This window comes from Mastigoproctus giganteus, chromosome 4, assembly GCF_048544385.1.
Source record: "Mastigoproctus giganteus isolate SK-2022 chromosome 4, ASM4854438v1, whole genome shotgun sequence".
Lineage (NCBI taxonomy): Eukaryota > Metazoa > Arthropoda > Arachnida > Uropygi > Thelyphonidae > Mastigoproctus > Mastigoproctus giganteus.
In genome coordinates, this window is record NC_143578.1 from 93,102,601 (window position 1) to 93,118,838 (window position 16,238).

The following is a 16,238-nucleotide window of genomic DNA, read 5'->3' on the forward strand; positions in this document are numbered from 1 at the left end:
TGCACAAGTACCACCTTTGAGGCAAATGGAATCATATAGTGAATAATTCGGGCAACTGAGATGAGCAGTGGTTGAATCAACCAATAACTGAGATTCTGTCAGAAAAAGTACATTGGATTTGGAAGATTGCAAGTGGAAATTGACACCATTAAGATTAGAATTGAGACCACGTATATTTGTGAAATGAACTAGGAAGTGTTTGGGAGGTTTAGATCTTTTCACACATAAGTTTGCTCAATTAGTTTGACAATTCATGGTGTATTCAATAGTAAGAAAAAGTGGGGGGGGGGGGTCATGCTATATGGTATGAAGTAATGAAATATTTGGATATGGCATACACATTGTAAGAATATACCCAGATCCTTGACATAACATGGCTTCAACAATGTCCCCTGCATACACACAACTGTCTCCCTCAAATCACTATCTGGCGATTAAAGGCAGCAAGATTATAAATTAGCTGATCTGGAAGCCTCCTAGAGAGTTACCAATAGGTTCCTTCCAGTGTACTGACTATTGGCCGGCCTATGAACACCGTTTTAGAGCTGTACCTTCAAAATGTAAGAAAGTTTGGATCTCGCCATGGTGTTAATCATAACCTCAAAAGACATCAATCATATTGCGAGATGGAAGAGGGTTGACCGGAACGTAGCTCTAGAGACTAAAACATGGGCTCCAGTGGTTGTATTGCACCGGTTGATAAGAGTCGTCTACCATCTAGTATTGCCTGGTAACACAGAGTGGCGGCATTCCTCTGTGTGGCATGGCGTCCATACCTCGACTCCTGCTTACGTTGGTACACTTGGGTGGTCACCCACAGTGTGCTTGAGTATGGGGGTTACACCCAGGATTACTAACAGTCCCACCATCGTGAAGGTGCAGAGCCGACCATGCAAGCCAGGTGGATATAGTGCCTGCCTGGCAACCCAAAGGTTGCGGGTTCAAATCCCGCCTCGGGCTTGGATCAAAGTATTGCAAAAACCCTGAGAGGTGCATTATGACCACAGAAGCTGATGCGCCAACAACTACAAAAAAAAAAAAAAAAAGAAGAAGGTGCAAGCAGAGGATTTGGCTGTCACAGCCTGTTCGGACTTTGTCGAAATTGGGCCCACTTAACTTGAATGTCACTCGAATATAAGTACCATCAGTGTTTTAGACTCCTGGATAGCAAGAACAGCTTGCCTGGCATGTCTGAGAGAATGTCTGGGACAGTCCCACCATCGTGAAGGTGCAGGCAGGGGATTTGGCTGTTACAGCCTGTTCGGACTTTGTTGAAATTGGGTCCACTTAACTTGAGTGTCACTCGAATATAAGTTCCATCAGCGTTTTAGACTCCTGGATAACAAGCACAGCTTGCCTGGCATAGCTGACAGAATGTCTGGGATAGGCTCAAGAGCCATTTAGCATTAATATTGAAATGCAACCTGTCCCTTTACTTCAGAGATATCCACCTGACCACATGAATTTTTTATTGATAAGTCATGAAGTTTTAGTTGTTTGTGAAATTTATTTTAGTGTTTTTTTTATTAAGTCATGAAGTTTTGGAAGTTTAAATTGTATGGATTTTTTTGGCAGTAATACCAAAGTAGTCCAAAAAAATAGCTCAATCAGCTTTATTTGTACAAAAATACCAGTATTCTTTTGGCTCCGTTTTGATTATTTGTTATTTGGTTTTTAGGAGCATTAGCAACTAAGGCCATATTGCTACGGGATATGTGGTGGTCATTCCCTGACCTTTCCACATCCCCCGTATTTGGTGGTGACCGGCTTGAACCCCAGTCTAATCAAGAAGCGTGTGCAACGCACTGCTGCTCCTTCCCACCTGGCTACGGAGGCGCCGGTGATTGAGTTGTTGAGAACAATAGTATTTAATATACTGAAATATTCATGAGGATTATGGTGTGTGTGTGTGTAAATAAAAATAAATGGTCCATAAGGATGTATGTTGGATGGCCCTGCTCTAGAGGACGAGGTTTGCAGAGAATCATTTGTCCCCTGTGTTACTGTTATGCAATTTTACATTGCATAACAACATTTTAATTCTTTTCATAGATGGCAAATATGTACATGAAATTTTGTAACATAATCCTTGCTCATATTTGTGTGTCATGTTTGAAAAATATTGTGGAATTTTCTTTTTATTTAAATTATACTTTTAAAAACAAAATATGCATTGCTGTCTACCTGCAAATGCATTTTTAATATATCCTTCCTCTAATTGCAGCTTATTTGTATATCTATTTTTACATATAGATGTAAGTTTGTATTCAGGGAATGTGCAAACTGTTGCAACCCCATGGGCAAAGTAAATTGCACAAGTTTTCTTAGACTTGCAAAAAATATTTAAGAAATACAAAATTATGAATTTTATATTGCATAACAACATTTTAATTCTTTTCATAGATGGCAAATATGTACATGAAATTGTGTCAAGTTTTCACTGTTTAAGAAAACTTTAAAAACAAAAGTTTTATAAATTACATTGGCAAAGCAACTGACTGCTATAACTAATTAAACTTCTATCACTATATCAAACTAAGTACTAATTTCTTTCATTTTGTTTATTAATTTTTTATTTATTTATTTTTGTGTCTTTATTTCAGAGATGTTTTTCTGGCCAGTATTCAGCCCTATACTAAATATATTGTGATCATAATTGATCATGGTAATTCACTGAGTGCCTTGCAATTATCTACTGCTAAGGCTGTTGGCAAGCATGTATTATCGCAACTATCTCATAATGACAAGGTATATTAGAATTAGTTGTATTACTGCTTTTTATTGTTTAAAAACATATTTCAATAGTAAGTGATAAAATATTATGCTACTATTCAATAACTTTTCATTGGTGTACTGTATTTAATTGTTTAAATACCAATGGTTGTTTTTGTTATTATTTAAAGAGTGTTTTCTTTTGACTTTGAAAATTTAACTTTTTGGAACTAAATATCAAAGTAGGGGGGAAAAATATACGTAATTATATAATCTTCATTTGTAGGGATTTTTGGATTTGTTGCTTTGATTATTTACATTTTTTTATTTTAATAGTAGCATTTGATGATCATAAGTCTCAAGTGGATATAAGCTTTCATTTAAAGTATTCAATAGGTTAAATAATTATTATTTCTCAAACATTATTACCATGTATATAATCAAGATAATTAAGATCCTTATATAATTAATATTAAAACAGTTTTATGATATGGAAATTTTTTGTAACATAATGCATATGACCTAGCTGAGGCCTAGTGGCCCCTTCTGAGTGGTTCATTTTAGTTATTTACTGTTTTATTTAAGGTTAGCGTTAGCATTAGCATTAGCAATGGCATATGATGCAAGAAAGCAAGCTTATATAGCATTAGCAAAAAAAAAAAAAAATAAAAAAAAAAATAAATAAATAAATCTTATTTCACTCATCAAATCACTCCAAATGTTTGTCAAGTTGTGCCTTGAATCTATTTAAGCTATCAAGAGGAAGAATCCCATCAGCATTGACCATGCTCAAACCATTCAAGGCTTTATACACCTCAAACAGATCACCTTGCAGGTGGCTAGTCTCCAGACACTGTAATTTGCAAAACTTAAGCCTTTCTTCGTAAGAGCAACCCTTTGTTCCGTTCACTAATCTTGTTGCCCTTCTCTGTACTCGTTCCAACAGCTCTACATCTTTCTTAAAATGAGGCCTCCAGACCTGTATACAGTACTCAAGGTGTGGCCTGACCATTGCCTTATACAAGGGGATAATCATCTCCTTATCCCTGCTAGAAAAATTCCTGTATATCATTGACAAGACATCATGAACTACTCTTGCACACCATCTGCACTGCTCAGAAAATTTCATATCTGCCTGCACAATTACCCCCCAGGTCCTTTTCATTCTCTACCACTGTCAGTGTGGTACCACAGAGTTGATACATTACCCATATGTAGTACTTTACATTTGTCAATGTTAAACTTCATTTGCCATCTCTCAGCCCATCTGCTCAACTTTTCTAATTCCTGTTGTGGCAGTGTACTGTCATTAACAACCCTGCCAACCTTCGTATCATCTGCAAACTTGAATATTAAGCCTGATATACCATCATCAATATCATTTATAAATACAGAAAAGAACAATGGACCCAACACTGAACCCTGAGGGACTCCACTAATAACATTAGTCCACGATGAGCAGTGTCCATTGATTACCACTCTCTGTCTTCTCTCACTCAACCATCCCTTTATCCATAGCAGTGGCGCCTCCGTAGCCAGGTGGGAAGGAGCAGCAGTGCGTAGCACACGCTTCTTGATTAGACCGGGATTCGAGCCCATCGCCACCAAATACGGAGTATGCGGAAAGGTCAAGGAATAACCACCACATATCCCGGAGCAATATGGCCTTAGTTGCTAATGCTCCTAAAAACCAAAATAACAAAAATAACCATCCCTTTATCCATAGCAGCAATTTGCCTCCAATGCCACACTGCTCCAGTTTGTGCAGCAGTCTTCCATGTGCAACATTATCAAAGGCCTTTCTAAGATCCAAATTATATGATATCAAAGTTATTCTTTGCATCCAGTTCCTTTGTGACTACATCATAGTATCCAATTAAATTAGTCAGACAAGACTTCCCTTTAACAAACCCATGCTGTGTCTGAGCTATAACTGAAATCTTGTCTAGATGATCCTGCAATGCTTCTTTAACCAGTGCCTCCATTTAATTTCCCTGGAACAGAAGTTAAACTAACAGGTCTATAATTACCTGTTTGATCCTCTTTTGTGAATTGGGATCACATTTGCACATCTCCAGTCCATGGGTACCTCCCGTGAGTCCAGGCAAGCTCTCATAATTATGGCTAAGGGTTCGCTTACTTCCTTTGCGGCCTCCTTTAATATAACTGGATAGATTCCATCCACCTCAGGTGTCTTTCTTATGTTTATCTTCAACAATTTCTCCTCCACTTTACTCTCAGTTATTACAAGATTATCTAGCTTACTGCCAGATTGGAATACACCATCTGCATTTCCCTCTCTGAATAACTCCTCATGTGTAAATGTAGATGCAAAAATATTCATTTTGTTTGTTAGCTACCTGAGCAGGATCATCAACAGTTGAACCATTGATATCAAGTAGACCAATCTGAGTCATCCCCTTCCTTTTAGAGTTTACATAAGTAAAGCATGCATTGCTATTTTTCTTTGCATTCTTTGCCAAAGATTTCTCGTAATCTGCCTTCGCCTGCCTAACCTCCCTTGTTTGTTTGTTTGTTATTTGGTTTTTAGGAGCATTAGCATCTAAGGCATTAGCATCATATTGCTCCGCGGATATGCGGTGGTCATTCCCTGACCGTTCCACATCCTTCATATTTGGTGGTCATGGGCTCGAACCCCAGTCTAATCAAGAAGCGTGTGCTACGCACTGCTGCTCCTGCCTACCTGGCTACGGAGGTGCCTAACTTCCTTTGTAACTTGGTTACCAGCTTATATCTATCATAGGTTTCTGTGTCACATGTTAATTTATATGTATCTCATGCATTTTTCTTCTCTGTCGCATGTCTAATTAGTTCATCTGACATCCATTTAGGCCTAAATCTTGAACAATATTTCTTTGTTGGTATGAAAAGCCTAGTAGCTTCCAAGATTAATTCTTTGAATGCTTCCCATTTTGAATTTGCTGTTGGTAACATCATCGGTTGGTCCCACCATATAGAATTTAAATACTGTCTCAGACCACTGTAGTCACCTTTACGAAGGCAAAAACCCTTCCCTTTACCCTTGATGGTAGTTACCTCTTTGAGTAACTCTCACTTCGGCACACTGATCACTGCCATCTAGTGGTTCCTTTATATGCAGATTCTTGATGCATGAAGAATCACTACTGATAATCAGATCAAGAGTATTACTCCCTCTAGTTGCCTCCCGAACATGCTGCTGTAGAAAACAATCATCCAGTAAATCCACAAAAGCCTTGCTAGTGTGAATGACCAACCCACAAATTCCAGTCAATCTCTGGGAAATTAAAATCCCCCATTATAAGACACTCTGATTTACTGGCCCACTCTATTTCTCTGCACAATTGCTCATTATACTCATCAGATTCATTTGGCCTCTCATTTTTCCTTTCCCAGTGTTTATGTCACACCAAACAGACTCAACATTGCATTGTCCATCAATATCAATTGAATACACTTCCTTAGATTTTATGTGTTTCTTAACTAACAGCATAACCCCTCCTCTCTTTCTGTCCTTCTATCCTTTCTGTACACATTTTACTCACTAAATTCCAGTTCTGCACTGCTTATGTCTGTGTGACACCATGTCTCTGATATCCCAACAATATCTACATTTGATGTGTTGACTAGCACTTCAAGCTAATCGAATTTATTAACTATACTCCTAGCATTGCCGTATATGCAAGTATATATTCACCTGTTTCTACACTTAGTTACCCTAACACAACCCATGTATTTACTTATTCCTCTATGACTCCCAGCAGTCATGAAAATCCCCATTCCCTTGCTTTCCAGGCTGCTGCTCAATTGCATTTCAATAGAAGTAGTGCAAGAATCACTTTTACCTCTGCCAGCGGCTACTGTTAATCTATTAGTCTATGTATCCCCCCCAAGCTAGCAGTTTTCCAACCCATCTAACTCTGCCTCGATAGCATCAGCAAATATTCTTGCACCCTTTCTATTTAAGTGTATCTGATCTCTGTAGAAGCAGTCTCTCCTGTTAACAAGCACAGACCAGGCTGAGAAAAATTGTACCCATTGAGCTTTGCACAGTCTCTCCAGGGCCGAATTGATTGACAAGGCTGTCATCATATACTCCCTCCTCTCATGTCTGGGTAGAATTGCAGACACTTTCAAATTCAACCCTAACTCATGGCTTTTTTTTTTTTCAGCATTGACTTGTACTTGTTAAGTAATTCTGCCGTTCTCCTACTCTTAATATCATTAGTGCCAATGTGTACAACAATTGTGCCCTTAAAAGATGATATCTGCTCTAACAACGTCATCAACCTTTCCCCCTGGCGGACATACCCTGGTCCTATTCCATCTATCCTTAATAGAGTCACCTACAACAACTAGTTCCTTTGGGACTAGCGCATTCTGCCTTGGGATTTGCTGCTGTGTTGCTTGATGTTCAAGTGCAAACTCTGGCATTGATGTGTGCAGCTGAGAGCTTGATGGGCCCTCAATTTAAATCCTTCGAGGGCATCAACCCTGTCTTTCAAGCTCTCATATAAGCCCATAACAGTGCTGAGTTGGTGCCTGATTTCCTCACGCTCCTTACATTGCGCACACACAAAGACATTCCCCTTGGCAATATCATGTTCCATTCCTGATTGCCCCACAAATATCAAACAAGCAGTGCATTTCAATAGATTGTGATTCAGAGGACAACTGCCTCCTTCACTTCTCCCCCGAGCCACAGCACTTTAGTTTGAGCCTTTTGCTTTGCTGCTCTGGTTTGAGTCATGATTTCTATTCAGGTTCAATAAAATTCCACTACAAAATATAATCCTAAACTTATATCCCAATGCAGTTATAACACTATATATATATATATGTATTTTGGTATTGAATGTTATCTCCGAGTTACGTTATATGACTTTCTTTTCCCATGTCAACTTATACATATTAATTTATGATGTTACGTTTGTAAAAACTAGGTCGCTACATTTATTTAGTTAAAGTACAATTCAATTGACAATGAAATTTAATAAGATTAATAAATTTTACTGATTAATTGATACTACTATATACTCGCTATCTAGTTTTCCGTTAGACCTTACGCTATCTAGTCCAGTGCACACTTCTTTAACCAGTGACTCCATTGTCTTACGTGGAACAGAAGTTAAACTAACTGGTCTGTAATTACTTGTGTCACCCTTCGATCGCCATTTGTGAACTGGGGATACATTTGCACATCTTTCATTTGCCAAATGAAAGATGTGCCAGTGAAAACATCGTATTGATGTTTTGGCTAGAATATCAAAGCGTAGAAGAATAGTAGGATTTTAATTGTAATAAATAAGTATTTTGAAGGTTTTAGTCACTTTTTGGGCATATATCTTTTGTATTTAGCTAAGGATATAACTAATTTAGCATTGTGATCATTACCATTATGCTATATAACTTGATAATGTATATTTTGAATTTGATAGCTAAGGTAAAACTATATATCAGAATACTTATTACTGCATTAGCTTAGTGTAGTAGTGTATAGTCAAGAATAGTATAGTAAATTAATCAATTAAATTTATTAACCTTATTAATTTTCATTGTTAATAAATTAAATCATATTTAAATGGAAATCATGCCCAGATTAGAGCAGCAGAGAAATCTGCACAACGTTGCAGGAGTGCTGTGGCTTGGGGGAGAACCGAAGGGGGCGATTCTCCAATGCGTCACAGCCTAAAGAAATGTGCAAATTGCGAAATGTTTGCAGACTTTCTGGACAGGACATGATGTTGCCAAAGGGGGATGTCTTTGTGCGTGCTTGGTAAGCAGTGTGAAGAAGTTAGGTGCCACCTCAGTGTTGTTAAGGGCCTTTATGAGAGCTTGAAGGACAGGGTAGGTGCCTGCGAAGGACTTAAATTAGGGGAACCATCAAGCTTTCAGCTGCCTACATCAATGCCGGAACTTGCACTTGAAAAATCAGACAGCACAGTGGCAACCTTCAGGGCCGAATCCGCTGGTCCCAGAGGAGCTAGTTATTGTCAGTGACTCTATTGTCAGGGTGACAAGAAATATATTGTGCAAAAAGGATAGGTGGAATAGAACCAGGGTTTGTCTGCCAGGAGCAAAAGTTTGACGTTGTTGAGCAGACATCAGCACTAATGACATTACGAGTAGGAGATTTGTGGACTTACCAGACAAGTAAAGATCAATGTTGAAAAAAAAGTTGCGAGTTACCGTTAAATTTTAAAGTGTGCAATTCTTTCCAGACACGATAGGAAGGAGCATATGAGGAGAGACTTGTCAATCAATTCTGCCCAGGAGAGATTGTGCAAGGCTTGTGGGGTAGAATTTTTCTCAGCATGGTCTGTGCTTGTTAACAGGAGAGATTTTCTACAGGGATGGGATACACTTAAATAGAAAGGGTGCAAGAATATTTGCTGATGCTATTGAGGCAGTGTTAGGTGGGTCGGAAAACTGCTAGCTATTAGTACTAATCTAATACATATTAATCTATTTAGTATGTATATACTAATAGATTAACAGTAGCTGCTCGCTGGTAGAGTTGAAAGTAATTCTTGCACTGCTTCTATTGGAAGGAGCAGCAGCCTGGAAAACAAGGTGCGGGGGATTCCAGAGACTGCTGGGAGTCATTGTGGAACAAGTAAATACATGGGCTATGTTAGGGTAGTTAAGAATAGGAACAGGTGCATGTATACTTGCATTACACCAAAGCTAGGAGTTCGGTAAATAAATTTGATGAATTTGAGGTGTTGGTGAAAGCATCAAAGGCAGATATTGTTGGGATATCAGAGACCTGGTGTCACACAGATATAAGGAATGCAAGACTAGAATTTGGGGAGTACAATGTGTACAGGAAGGATAGACAAGATAGGAAAGGAGGAGGGGTTATGCTATTAGTTAAAAATCACATAAAATCTAATGAAGTACAGCCAGTCGACATGGCAGGACAGTGCAGTGTTCAGTCAGTTTGGTGTGATATAAGCACCGGGAAAAGCAAAATTGAGAGTAGGAGTGTTTTATAGGCCTAATGATTCTGATGAGCATAATAAACAACTGTACGGAAAAATAGAGTGGGCCAGTAAATCAGTGTCTTATAATGGGGGATTTTAATTTCCTAGATATTTACAGGAATTTGTGGGTTGGTCACTCACACACTAGCAAGGCTTTTGTGGATTTATTTTTGTGCAGCAAGTTCAAGAGGCATCTAGAGGGAATAATACACTTGATCTGATTATCAGTAGTAAGTCTTCATGCATTAAGAATCTGCAGATAAAGGAGAACCACTAGGTGGCAGTGATCACAGTGTGCCGAAGTGGGATTTACTCAAAGAGGCGACTACTATCAGCGGTAAAGGGAAGGGCGTTTGCTTTTGTAAAGGCAACTACGGTCGTCTGAGACAGTACTTAAATTCTATTCGGTGGGACCAACTGATAATGTTACCAACAGAAAATTCAAAATGGGAAGCATTCAAAGAATTAATCTTGATAGCTACTAGACTTTTCATACCAACTAAGAAATATTATTCAAGGTTTAGGCCTAAATGGATGTCAGATGAACTAGTGAGACATGTGGCAGAGAAGAAAAATGCATGAGATACATATAAATTAAAAGGTGACATGGAAGCCTATGATAATCTAGTCTGTCACAAAGTCACAAAGGAGGTTAGGCAGGCAAAGGCAGATTACAAGAAATCTTTGGCAAAGGATGCAAAGAAAAACAGCAAAGCGTTCTTTACTTATGTAAAGTCTGGAAAGAAGGGGATGAATCAGATTGGTCCACTTGATATCGATGGTTCAACTGTTGATGATCCTGTTCAGGTAGCTAACAAACTAAATGAGTATTTTGCATCAACATTCACATATGAGGAGTTATTCAAGGAGGGGAATGCCAGAGGTGAATTAAACTCTGACAGTGAGCTAGATGATTTTGTAATAACTGAGAGTAAAGTGGAGGAGACATTGTTGAAGATAAACATAAGAAAGGCACCTGGGGTGAACGGGATCTATCCAGTTATATTAAAGGAGGCAGCAAAGGAAGTAAGAAAACCCTTAGCCGTATTTATGAGAGTTTCCTTGAACTCAGGGGAGGTACCCATGGACTGGAGATGTGGAAATGTGACCTCAATTCACAAAGGATGATCAAAGGGCGACACAAGTAATTACAGACCTAATATTTTAACTTCTTCTGGGTAAAATAATGGAGTCACTGGTTAAAGAAGCATTGCAGGATTATCTAGACAAGACTGCAGTAATAATTCAGGCACAGCATGGGTTTGTTAAGGGAAAGTGTTGTCGGACAAATTTGTTTGGATAGTATGATGTGGTCACAAAGGAACTGGATGCAAAGAATAATTTTGATATCATATATTTGGATCTTAGAAAGGCTTTTGATACTGTTGATCATGGAAGACTTCTGCACAAATTGGAGCAGTATGGCATTGGAGGCAAATTGCTGCTATGGATATAGGGATGGTTGTGTTGGAGAAGACAGAGTGGTAATCAATGAATATTGCTCTTCATGGACTAAAGTTATTAGTGGTGTCCTCCAGGGTTCAGGTTTTGGTCCATTGTTGTTTTCTGTATTTATTAATGATATTGATGATGGTATGAAAAGGTACAAAAGATTATGATTCTTATACAATGATATACAGTGGAGAAGATCAAAAAGAAAGAGCTAGTGGAGGGGTAGCAATATTAATAGATCGGAAATGGAAAACAAAATACAGAGTGCTACACATTTATAAATAAAGGAATAATAACAGTAAGATTTAAATTAGACAGAGGTTATTCATGTATGATTGGAATTTTTGCTCCAGAAGATGGAAAAGAGGAAGAAACAGATAAATTTTATTTAGAGTTACAAAAAGAACTAGATAAGAATATAAAAAGGACCATGTAGTTATTTTGGGAGATTATGATGCTCAGGTAGGGAATAAGCCAGTAAAAAATATTATGGAATGTTATGGAGAAAATAAAGTAAATGGAAATGGATATAAATTAAGAGATTTTGCAACATTTAATAATTCAAAGATAAATACATTTTTTAGAAAATGTGATATACATAAATATACATGGTCGACAAGAGGTACCCAATCAATAAGACTATGTAATAGTAAATCAAAAATTAGCAAAACAATGTCGAGATACTAGGGTGTTTAGAGGATATGATATTCAGATCATTTTTTAGTGGCTTCAAAAATAGAGTTATGGGCTAAATGGAAGAAGAGAAAAGCTATTAAACAGGGGAAGGAGGAGTTGTGTTATAAAGTATATCTACTTCAAGAAGAAAGTATACAAAATTTATATGAAAAAGAATTAAAGAAAAAATAAGTAAAACATTTGAGAGAGAACAAATAGAAGAAGAATGGAATAATACACGAAATATAATTCAAAAGATAGCAAAAGAGACACACTAGGACAATTTAGGAAAAACTATAAGAAGAGGGGTTAAAGATATGGAATGAAGAAATAGCTAAAGCAGTACAAGATAAATACCTTAAATATATACAAAACAGGACAAGTGAGAATGAAGAAATAACTACATTTCATATGGCTGCTATTAAGAGGGCAGCCACCTCCCTCTCATTTCTCACCCTAGCCATGGCTTTCCTTGAGTCGTTTGTTTTGCTGCTCAGATATGAGGCAGACTTTCTGTTCAAATTCAATATAATTAAAAATACTCTACTAAACTTATATCCTAATGCAGTAATAATGCTATGCACTGCTTATACTATGTTGTTGTGTATGTACAATAGCATTAACATTGCACAACTGACAAATACCTAATACTGTAAACTTGACCAGATATCATTATCATAATCTTCAATAAGAACACAATATATATATATATATATATATATATATATATATCAGTATTGGAGTTGTGATAATCCAGAGATATTAACAGATAAATGGAGCACAAAATGTCTTGAAAACCAAAAACTAAAGTGACTATGGTTAACCATGTGGGGATGAATAGTGTAAATCAAAAAAGAACTGATGACTTTGTTGCTGAATATAAGGTCATGTTGAAAAAAAAAAAGCCATGAGATAGGGCAAAGTATTATTGTGTCTGCAATTCTGCATAGACACATAAGGATTGATTTTGTGTTGAGAGTCTTGTCAGTTAATTCTAGACTTGGGGACGGCAAGGTTTAAGGAGGAAAAATTTCCTCAGCATAGCTTGCCCCAGTTGGTAAAGAATTTATTTAGTAATTATGGAATTCATTTGAACAGTGGAGATGCAAGAGGCCTTGCTATTGCCATAGATGAAACCTCAAGGGTTTAGAAAAACTGCCAGTTGGGGAGGGGTAATTGGAAAGTTACAGGTTAGTAGCATGGATAAAGGTAACACTTGCATTCTCCTCAGAAGTATTTGTGTGCAACCTTGATTTGCCATATGCACAGAAATAGGTACTCTGAAAACCAGCAACCATATGCCAGAGGGAAAAACTTTTTAACTAATTTCAAGGATGTATAAGAGTAGGGAAAAGTAATAACATAAAATATTTAATATACCAGGAGTGTTGTAAATAAAATGAATGAATTTGAGCTTCTTGTCAGATTGACTAACACTGATTATAGGGATAACCCTAGTGGCTCACATCTGGTGAGTATGGTCTTGGCACCCAGGGTCCTAATCTCTTTCTTGGTGATTCCTTTCTACTTCTAACTTTTGTTTTCTCTCTCTCTCTCTCTCTCTCTCTCTCTCTCTCTCTCTCTCTCTCTCTCTCTCTCTCTCTCACACACACACACACACACACACACACACACACACACACACACACACACACACACACACACACACACACACACACAGGTTGCCTTGTCAAGGTATTAGAAAAAATGGCACATAAGCATCTCACATGATTTCTTGAAACTGAAAATTTAATTAATCAAAACCAGTATGGCTTCAAATGAAACTGATTGTACATAGGACATGATGGTCAAAGCAGAATAAAATAACCGTAACTCGTTCATTAGAAATGGACATCTAGTCACGGTGAGTCTTGATGTGGAAAAAGCTTTGATGTCACATGGAGATTTCGCATTCTTCAAGACCTTCATGCTGTTGGACTCTGCGGCAAATTACCTTATCTTATACACAGTTTTTTATTATACAGAATTTTCTAGCTACGCTATCGGAATGCTATGTCTCAATTGTTCACACAAGAAAGTATTCCACAAGGTTCAGTCCTCAGCACACGACACTGTTTTTGCTCTGGATAAATAATATGATACCAGATATACGAAATACCATAGAGACATATCTGTATGCAAATGATCTGGTTATTTCATGCATTTGCAAAATTTGGCAACCATTGAGAGAAAACTTCAGACTGCAATTAACAAAATAGCATTTTGGATGAAATGTAATGGTTATTCCCTCTCAGAAAAAAAAATTTACAGTAATTCACTTTTTGTAAAAAAACACAGCATACATCCCATACTCGGGTTGAATGCTCAAATCATTCTGATCACCACTGCTATCTGCTTCTTAGGATTAATCCTAAGAACCCACATTTTCTGCACATATTACATATTTACAAGCCATTTGTATGAAATTGTTAAACATTCTTAAAAGTCTCTTTGCAGTGTCATGAGGCATGGATTGGTGTACCTTATTATATTTATACTAGCAGTACCCATTGCAAAAATTTTGCAATTGGTAGCAGAGTTTTTCTCTAGTTGTCCTAAAGAAATGTAGTCCGTGTTTTGCCGTGAGCAGGTAAGCCAGTATATAGCAAATAGCTGTATTCTTGCTGTACCCGTTGCAAAAATTTCGCAATTGGTAGCACAGTTTTTAATGCCTGATATTTTCCCATTTTTATTGCCTGATGTTTGAACCACAGTTTGTGCATTACTACAAGAGCAAACCCAATGAAAACAACTCAGCTAGAATCTGAGTATAAGAAATAACAATCAGCCTTTTTATGGAAATAGTATAGTGTTAATTGTAATGCAGTTCTGGTTTTCCCCCAACTCCGCATCAAGAAATGTGATGAATACAAAATTCTGTAAAGGCCAGATTTATGTAGGTTAGTGTGGGGTTGTGTTGGTTATGTTGTTCATCTGCCCTGTTAGCCTAAAGACCTGTGTTTTCACATAAAAACCTCTAGTTTACCATCCAGCACCACGAGGAGGCAGTTTTCCCCCAACTCCACATCAAGCAATGTGATGAATACAAAAAACTTAACACATGCAGGGAGTAGCGAGTATAAAGCACTTGTGGGGCGAACCCTGTGGCAGCCAAGGCTACAGACAGAGCTCAGTAGGGAAAAAAAAAAAAAAAAAAAAAAAAATGGAAGAAGAAGATGGTAGAAGGATAGAGGGGGCAGTAGTGAAGGCACTCGCCTGAGTGAAAGGGGGGGGGGATAGAAGGGGACCTCGAGGTCAGGATGCCCATCCTGCTCTGGGGAGTTGGTATATGATAGTTAGCAGAGAGGAACCCACCAGGTGAAGGGGGGGGTGCCACCTAGGTTGGGAAGAAGGGTATGGGAGTGAGAGATCAGCCAGCCCAGGTGGTAGGAATGAAATAACATAGGGAAAGGATCTATGTAGGAGTGCCAGTATTGGTGCTCTATCCCACACAAGTGAGGATGGCCATGCTGGCCATTGTCAGCATCACACACACACCACGCCAACTAAGTAGTCACGGCATGGCGTCTGCTTGGATGGGCAGAGGGCCTACGCCAATTGCCCATCATGCCTTTTCGGGGTGGGGGAAGAGACATTTTCTGCTTTCATAATCCTCATTCACAATCTACTTTCATTCTATTTTTGTACTTTTTTCTTACATTTTATAATAATTTTTTAAACTTTTTTCTACATTTTCTGTTAAGTTATATCTGTTTTTTCTCCCAATCATTCATTCATCCTCTTTCCCACACACACAAAGGGGGAAATTCAATGGTGTGTGGTGTAAATTAATATACTAATATATAATAAAGGTTAAGTAAGTAAATCTTTTTATGGAAACCTGGGACATAGGCGTTACAATATGTACCAAGAAACAGATAAACAGATCCATCGTGGAACACAGGAGCACCAACGTGTGATGACTGCTTTCAGCAATCAGGCAAAAACTTGCTAAATGTCCTCATATCTGGCAGTTGTATGCAGTACATTCCCTGAATAACTCACAGAAAGTTCAGTTATAACACTGACAGATTGAAAATGATAACTATGATAGGAGCAGCAGCAATATTTCATTCATCCTGTGTTGTGCTATCTTTCTTCCAGTAAAATTCAGTTGCAGAATTATATGCAGTTCAGCTAGAATTGGACCTGTTAGCCACTTGTCCATCCCACATCCTGCACTTAAAGAATCTTACAGATTCTTTTAAATGTGCTTTCTACCTTGCAAAAATCAACATGAAAAAGTAGTTTTATTCAAGGCACATATATTGCTCATACATAATTGGCCAAACTGTTTCTACTAAAAGGAGATAATTCACCCCAGTGTTAATATTGTTGTAGGTAATTTACAGTACAGCCCAGTCATTATAACAGCATCCAAAGAACAGCTTTTCAGTTTTCACCTGACTTACA

The 16,238-nt window shown here is 37.8% G+C and overlaps 1 protein-coding gene across 3 annotated transcripts in view; it reads left to right on the forward strand.

Moving 5' to 3' along the window:
- LOC150086917 (VWFA and cache domain-containing protein 1) overlaps positions 1–16,238 on the forward strand; it is a 464,860-nt gene that overhangs the window by 107,915 nt on the left and 340,707 nt on the right. For all 3 annotated transcript variants that reach the window (XM_090372820.1, XM_090372822.1, XM_090372821.1), the window contains exon 6: positions 2,604–2,748. In XM_090372820.1, the coding sequence (XP_090228946.1) occupies positions 2,604–2,748 (145 nt within the window). The remainder of the gene's footprint in view (positions 1–2,603; positions 2,749–16,238) is intronic.